Source organism: Lucilia sericata, unplaced genomic scaffold (assembly GCF_015586225.1).
Source record: "Lucilia sericata isolate MDLA Ls3-8-SP2 unplaced genomic scaffold, ASM1558622v1 Contig000108F_arrow, whole genome shotgun sequence".
Lineage (NCBI taxonomy): Eukaryota > Metazoa > Arthropoda > Insecta > Diptera > Calliphoridae > Lucilia > Lucilia sericata.
This window is the reverse complement of record NW_023994140.1, coordinates 368,749-377,381: the sequence shown is the minus strand read 5'-3', so window position 1 is coordinate 377,381 and position 8,633 is coordinate 368,749. Positions and strand designations below refer to the sequence as shown.

Here is an 8,633-nt window from a genome sequence, read left to right as displayed (position 1 = left end):
TTCAGTTGTAGTTGAGATCTAGTTCAGTTCTAGTTTAGTTCTAGTTCAGTTTTAGTTCAGTTCTAGTTCAGTTCTAGTTCAGTTCTAGTTCAATTCTAGTTCAGTTCTAGTTCAGTTCTACTTCTCTTCTAGTTCTGTTCTAGTTCTGTTCAAGTTCTGCTCTAGTTCTGTTCCAGTTCAATTCTAGTTCAATTCAATAAGTTCTAGTTCAGTTGTAGTTGAAATCTAGTTCAGTTTCCGTTCTATTCCAGTTCATTTATATTCAATTACTAATTCAGTTTTAGTTCATTTTGAGTTCAGTTGAGTTCTCCCCTCTCTTTCCAAAATTCATGTGTTTTAGTCCAAAAACCTATTTTATACAACTTAAATTATTATAATTTACATATTTCCATCTCAGACATTAAAGGGTTATTCACAACTTTGAACATTTTAATAAAAAAGTTGACAACTCTGCCCTACTACAATCTAATTTTAAGACGCCGTTGTCATTTTTATCGTCAGCGAACGGCGTTGTAATTTTTTGTCGGCTCTGCTCTTGGCATCATCCAGCTGATGCAAAATATTTTTTTCGTGTGAGAAGAAAAGAATTTTTTCAGGAAAAAATTCAATTTTAAATTAAAAATTCTTAAAAATTAAAGGTATTTAAAAGAAAATATTAATAAAAAACTAGTTTTTTAAAGAAAACAAATAAAATTTGTGTGTAGTAAAGGAAATATATAAAGAAAAAAGTGTGGGAAATTTGCTTAACTTCAACGCATAGAACAATTTGTAAATTAAAAGTTAAATACCGGAAAAAAGCAAAAATCAATAAATGTACAAGGAAATTCTATTTATTTTTTTTTTACCACAACTACTGCCACATGTTAATAAATTCTTGTGTTATTTGTTGGGTTTTAGGTTTTTAGCTTAAAACGAGTGAAAGGTTAAGCAAAATAGAAAGAAATTTATTATTAGTTTATGTTAATTATTGTTTGTGCTATTTGTTTATATAAATCATTAAGTTCAATAGAAATTGATTTTTATTAATATATTATTAATTTATTCTATTGTGTGTTTCATTCTGTTGGCAGAGTAAAACGGTTGTGGTTTTTGATAGTCTACGTTGGACTAAATAACTAAATAAAACCATTATAAGCAATTGCAAGTACCTGGTTAAGAATAGCAACACCCTTTAGCCAACCACCAGAAAACAGCAGCAGACTCCATTTCTGCTACCCTAAAAGCAATAAACGCACTAGTTGTTTTACTACACCACCCCGGAGCTACTTTAAAGCATTTGCAAATCTAAAATTTTTCACCCATTTTGGTGTAAATTGTTAATTGCTGTTGTCATCCTTATCATCTTCATCATGTCTATTGCCCCAGTTATTATAGAGGCTACTGCCAAACATACTTCCACCGTAAGTTATTGTTTTTGCATTTAACTAAGCAATTTATTTATTAAATCTCTTTCAACTTTTTCCCCTTTAGCTCATTTTTATGCATGGTTTGGGTGATACTGGGTAAGTTGATGTTTTTGCTTGCTTATCACGTTATAAATTATAATTTAATGTTTTTAATCTTATCAATATAGTTTATTTAATATTTCTAGTTTATTTTTTGTTTTGCTTTTTTAAAATTAAAAAAAAAAAAAATTGTGTATTTTTTCATTTCCCTATAGATTTCTTTTTGTTGTTAGGTTTTTTTTCTCTGTTTTGTCATGTTAGTGCCAACAAAATTGACCTTGTTTTATAAATTGCATAAAGTAAGAAAGTACACACTTTGTTGTTGTAGGCTTTTTAGTAGGAGAAAATAAATAAAAAAACGCCCACTATAAACTATATAGGATTAGTTTAGATTAGTTTTAGGGAGGGAGCAAAACTTTAATCCAATTAGGTAACAGACTGAACAAGAACTAAATTAAGACTAAACTAGAACAGAATAAGAAACTAGGAATGAACTGAACTAGAACTGATCTAGGATTGAACTAGAACTTAATTAGAACTGAATTAGAACTAAACTAGATACGAACTAGATGTAAACTAAAACTATACTAGAACTGAACTAGAGCTAAGGCCATAAATATAAAAGAATCGAATTATAATCTTTTTATCAACTTTATCACAGTTGAATTGGTATCAAAAATTGCAAATATAAGAAAATTAGCACTATTCAGCTAGCTGAATTCTACTTAAATTCAAGATAATTAAAGAAAATAGAAAAACAAATGTGATGTTTACCAATTTAGCAAAATTCAGCTAGCTGAATTATACAAGGAATCAATATAGTTTAAGAAAATAGCAAAAAAGTATAATTTAACTTTATTCAGCTTGCTGAATTAGTGGTTTCACAGCTTAATTGCTAAATGAATAAAAGAAATATTATTGAAAAACCAAAAATATATAAAAATTGACATAGTTGAGCTAGCTGAATTCTACTAAAAATCAATTCAGCTAGCTGAATTCAGTTTTGTTCAGCTATATGATTAAATGAACAATTTTAATCATATATAACATTTAATTTGCTCAATCCAGCTAGCTGAATTCTATTAAAAGTTAATATAATATCTAAAAATATATAATTTAAATCTACTTCAACTTGCTGAATTAAGTTTTTTGTAGCTGAATTGTTAAATTAACAATTTAAATAATTTTTAACACCAAAAACTTGCTTATATACGAAAATTTGCACAATTCAGCTAGCTGAATTCTACTTAAAATCTAAATTATATAAGAAAATAGCAAAAATCTTGTAATTTAGCTCAATTCACTTAGCTGAATAAGGAGCTTTTCAGCTAAGTTGTTAAATTAAGAATTTAAATAATTTTTAACTCCAACAACTTGCCGATATACGAAATTTTTGCTAATTCAGCTAGCTGAATTGATAATTGCCACATTAAATTTTTTTCATTTATAGCCATGGCTGGAGCAGTGCTTTAGCTGCCATACGACCACCCAGCATGAAAGTCGTCTGTCCCACAGCACCTACTCAGCCCGTTACACTAAATGCTGGCTTTCGCATGCCCTCCTGGTTTGATTTAAAAACTCTCGACATATCTGGACCCGAAGATGAAGAAGGCATCAAATCGGCTTCACAAAATATACAAACAATGATTAATACCGAAATCGAAAAGGGCATACCCTCAAATCGTATTGTTTTGGGTGGTTTCTCACAAGGTGGAGCATTGGCTTTATACTCTGCCTTGACCTACAACAAACCGCTGGCCGGTGTGGTGGCCCTATCGTGTTGGTTGCCTTTGCATAAACAATTTCCGGGAATTAAAACAAATAGTGGGGATATACCAGTGAGTATTAAACTTGAAATGAACTAGAATTGATGTAGAACTGATATAGAACTTAATTAGAACTGGACTAGAACTGAACTAGACCAAAACTAAAACTGAGTAGAACTGAACTAAAACTGAACTAGAACTGAACTAGAACTGAACTAGAACTGAACTAGAACTGAACTAGAACTGAACTAGAACTGAACTAGAACTGAACTAGAACTGAACTAGAACTGAACTGAACTAGAACTGAACTAGAACTGAACTAGAACTGAACTAGAACTGAACTAGAACTGAACTAGAACTGAACTAGAACTGAACTAGAACTGAACTAGAACTGAACTAGAACTGAACTAGAACTGAACTAGAACTGAACTAGAACTGAACTAGAACTGAACTAGAACTGAACTAGAACTGAACTAGAACTGAACTAGAACTGAACTAGAACTGAACTAGAACTGAACTAGAACTGAACTAGAACTGAACTAGAACTGAACTAGAACTGAACTAGAACTGAACTAGAACTGAACTAGAACTGAACTAGAACTGAACTAGAACTGAACTAGAACTGAACTAGAACTGAACTAGAACTGAACTAGAACTGAACTAGAACTGAACTAGAACTGAACTAGAACTGAACTAGAACTGAACTAGAACTGAACTAGAACTGAACTAGAACTGAACTAGAACTGAACTAGAACTGAACTAGAACTGAACTAGAACTGAACTAGAACTGAACTAGAACTGAACTACAACTGAACTACAACTGAACTACAACTGAACTACAACTGAACTACAACTGAACTACAACTGAACTACAACTGAACTACAACTGAACTACAACTGAACTACAACTGAACTAGAACTGAACTAGAACTAAACTAGAACTGAACTAGAACTGAACTGGAGCTGAACTAGAACTGAAAGAGAACTGAAAGAGAACTGAACTAGAATTGTACTAGAATAAACTAGAATTAGAACTACTCTAGAACTGATCTAGAACTGTACTAGAACTGTACTAGAACTGAACTAGAACTGAACTAGATCTGAACTAGAATTGAACATGAAAGTGAGAAAGAACCATTTTTTAACAATTTTTACAAACATTTTTTAGATTTATCAATGTCATGGGGATTTTGATCCTGTGGTACCCTATAAGTTTGGCCAGCTAAGTGCCAGTTTGTTAAAATCGTTTATGAAAAATGTTACTTTCAAAACCTACAATGGCTTGTCACACTCTTCATCGGAAGAAGAAATGGATGATATTAAGGTGAGTTTTGATTTTCTATTAAATTTTTTAATTTTTAATTCATTTTTGTTTTCTTTTTTCTTCTTTTTCCACAGGATGTTTTGGCCAAATGGGTAAATTAATTTTATAAATTTTTGTCGTTTGTAAATTAAGCTAAATTTCTTTAAAAACTAAGAAATATTTTTAGCCAATATTTAAATCATAACAAAAACCAACAAAAAATTATTAAAATTTATTAATAAGGACAGTTTTTCTGCTATAAATTCAGGCCTTTATTAACAACTAAAAGAAATAAAACAAAAAACAAACATGCCTACTGGATAAAGAAAAAAAGAACAAAATTTGGCTAAATAATAATTTAAAAAACGTTTAAATTGTAGTAATTATTACAAAACTTTATACTTATAAATTTAATTTATTCTTAATTATAGTTACTCACAAACAAAACAATAACTAGCATTCTAACTCAAGCAAAAACAACAACAAAACAAACAAACTATAACAACAAACATTTAAGTTTCTCTTATTTACAAATTTTGTAGTATTAAACTTAAAAAAAAAGCAATCAATTATTATTATTATTATGGCCCTGAATTATAATTTCAAATATTTGAAATGATATTGAGAAAAACAACATTCAACACTTTACACTATTATTGAGAAAACATTGAGTAAAAATTACCCACAAGAAACACACGTCCTTTTAAAAATTTCTTAAAAAACAAAATTATATACTGAATACAAAAAATAATATTTGAAAATATTTATTAAAAAAAATTATAATATAAATAATTTAAAAAAATAATTGATAAATAAACAAAATTCAAAAAAAATATACATAGAATATTAGAGAAACGTAAAAACAAAAACAACAAAATTTTATTTGGAAAGTTAAATTTTTAATGAAGTTTAGGATTTTTAGTGAAAATATGCTTTAATAGTGAAATTTTAAATTTTTGGAAAATTTCGTATAGTGAAATTTCGCATTTTTAGTGAAATTTATAATTCTTTGTCAAATTTGCAATTTTACCAAAATTTGAATTTTTAAAAATTTTAGTGAAATTTGAAATTTTTAATGAAATTTCGAATTTTTAGGAAAAAGTAAGATTTTAGTGAAATTTTAAATTTTTAGTGAAATATCGAATTTTTAGTGAAAATTTAGAATTTTTAGTGAAACTTTTAATGAAAATTTAAGTTTTTACGAATTTTAGTGAAAATGTTAAATTTTTACCATAATTTTTAATCTTTAGTGAAATTTGAAACATTTAGTGAAATTTAAAATTTTTAGCGAATTTGTGCTTAATTCTTAACTTTTAGCGAAATTTAAAAAAAAACATTTTCGATTTGGGAAAATCTTGGATCATTTTAAAATGTTTGGTCGATAATTTTCAATTGTGTCCAATGACTATGGACCAGATTATAGTCCAGATTATAGACTAGACTAAAGCCCAGACTATACACTAGACTACAGTTCAGACTTTAGTCTAGACTATAGACCGGACTATAGACTAGACTAAAGTTCTGAATATACACTAGACTATAGTCCAGACTATAGACTACAGAATAGAATATAGTTCAGACTATAGACTAGACTATTGTCTAGACTATCGATTGCACTATAGTCTCTAGTCTAGACTAGACTATAGAAAAGACTATGTCCAGACTATACACTAGACTACAGTCCAGACTTTAGACTAGACTACAGACGGGACTATAGACTATACTATAGACCGGACTATAGACCAGACTAAAGCCTTAACTATACATTAGACTAAAGTCCTGACTATACACTAGGCTATAGTCCAGACTACAGACTATAGCTCAGACTATACTCCAGACTAGGACTATAGCTCAGACTACAGATTGGACTATAGTGCAGACTATAGATTGGCTTATAGTCCAGACCACAGACTGCACTATAGTCCAGACTATAGATTGGACTACAGTCCAGACTATAGACTGAATTAAAGTCCAGATTATAGATTGGACTATAGTCCAGGCTATAATTGGAATATAGTTCAGACTATATATGGGACTATAGTCCAGACTATGGTTCGGACTATAGTACAGACTATAGTGCAGACTAATAATAGACTATAGTCCCAACTATACACTAGTCTATAGTCCAGACTATAGTCTAGGTCAAGACTATACACTAGACTATAGTCCAGACTATAGGCAAGACTACATTCCAAGCTATAGACTAGACCATAGTCCAGACTATAGAATAGACCATATTCCAGAATATAGATATGACTATAGTCCAGACTATAGACAAGACTGTGTTCCAGACTATAGACTAAACTATAGACTAGACTATAGACTACACTATAAACTAGACTATAGACTAGACTATAGTGTAGACTATAGAATAGACTATAGACTCGACTATGGACTAGACTATAGAATAGACTATAGACTAGACTATAGACTAGACTATAGGCAAAACTATAGACAAGACTATAGACTAGACTATAGAATAGTCTATAGACTAGACTATAGAATAGTCTATAGACTAGACTATAGAATAGTCTATAGACTAGACTATAGAATAGTCTATAGACTAGACTATAGAATAGTCTATAGACTAGACTATAGACTAGACTATAGAATAGACTATAGACTAGACTATAGGCAAAACTATAGACAAGACTATAGACTAGACTAGACTATAGAATAGTCTATAGTCTAGACTATAGAATAGACTATACTATAGACTAGACTATAGACTAGACTATAGACTAGACTAGACTAGACTATAGACTAGACTATAGACTAGACTATAGACTAGACTAGACTATAGACTAGACTAGACTAGACTATAGACTAGACTATAGACTAGACTAGACTATAGACTAGACTAGACTATAGACTAGACTAGACTATAGACTATAGACTAGACTAGACTATAGACTAGACTAGACTATAGACTAGACTATAAACTAGACTATAGACTAGACTATAGAATAGACTATAGAATAGACTATAGACTAGACTATAGACTAGACTATAGACTAGACTATAGAATAGACTATAGAATAGACTATAGACTAGACTATAGAATAGACTATAGAATAGACTATAGACTAGACTAGACTATAGAATAGACTATAGAATAGACTATAGACTAGACTATAGACCAGACTATAGACTAGACTATAGACTAGACTATAGACTAGATTATAGACTTAACTATAGACTAGACCATGGAATAGACTATAGAATAGACTATAGAATAGACTATAGACTAGATTATAGACTCGACTATATACTAAACTAGAGACTAGACTACATACGAGACTATAAGCTAGACTATAAACTATACTATAGTCCAGACTATAGACTACAGAGTATAGACTGTCCAGATTATTGACTAGTATAATGCTCAGACTATAGTCGAGAGAAATATAATATTTCTCTTTAAATTAAGATATTTATAGCTAATATTAAGTCGGCCTTTTTAATCACACATTAATATGAATCATTTACTATATAATCGCTATGATTTTTCTTTCTCTATTATATACACTCTATATCATTTTTCTTATATATATTTTCAGACAAACGATAGTAGTCATTTAACGAATAGAAGTTCCTCGGAAACGTATTGTTCAAGTATCGTACAGTGTTGTCGTATCTTATAGTTACCGCAAAACATAAATGACACACAAAAAGACACACTTGAAAACAAAACAAACAAAAAAAACTTAAAACATTTCACTACAATTTGAATTGCCTCAATTAATTATAGTTAATTATAAAAAACATTAAATCAAACATAAGTTTTAGTATTAAACATGAAAAATTTAAACAAAAAAATGGGGATAAATGGTGGATAAAGGAATATTTCTAATTTGGAATTATTACAAAACTAAAGTTAAACAAATTAAAAAAAAACTCTGAAAAATTCAAAAAAAAAATATGAAATAAATTTTAAAAAGATTTTAATAATTTAAAAATGTTGAGAAATTTTTCAGAAGATTTTTTTGTTGTTTTCTTCACCATTTAGAATCCCCGATTTTTAAAACATTTTAATGTCATAACTACATGTATAACATTTTTACATTTAACTCGTACTTAATTACATTTAACATACAATATAAATAACGCTGATAAAAT

The 8,633-nt window shown here is 29.2% G+C and overlaps 1 protein-coding gene across 3 annotated transcripts; it reads left to right on the top strand.

Moving 5' to 3' along the window:
* The first annotated feature begins 471 nt into the window (after positions 1-471).
* On the top strand, positions 472-8,403 carry LOC119600261 (acyl-protein thioesterase 1). Of its 3 annotated transcripts, none has more exons than XM_037950382.1 (7): positions 472-638; positions 1,071-1,400; positions 1,471-1,502; positions 2,896-3,283; positions 4,380-4,535; positions 4,610-4,627; positions 8,075-8,403. In XM_037950382.1, the coding sequence occupies exons 2-7, from the start codon at positions 1,350-1,352 to the stop codon at positions 8,156-8,158; spliced, it is 729 nt and encodes a 242-aa protein (XP_037806310.1). In that variant the 5' UTR covers positions 472-638; positions 1,071-1,349; the 3' UTR covers positions 8,159-8,403. The 3 variants fall into 3 exon arrangements, with proteins under 3 accessions (XP_037806310.1, XP_037806308.1, XP_037806309.1); XM_037950380.1 differs by lacking the exon at positions 8,075-8,403 and adding an exon at positions 4,946-5,236; XM_037950381.1 differs by lacking the exons at positions 472-638; positions 8,075-8,403 and adding exons at positions 905-922; positions 4,946-5,236.
* The last annotated feature ends 230 nt before the right edge of the window (positions 8,404-8,633 follow it).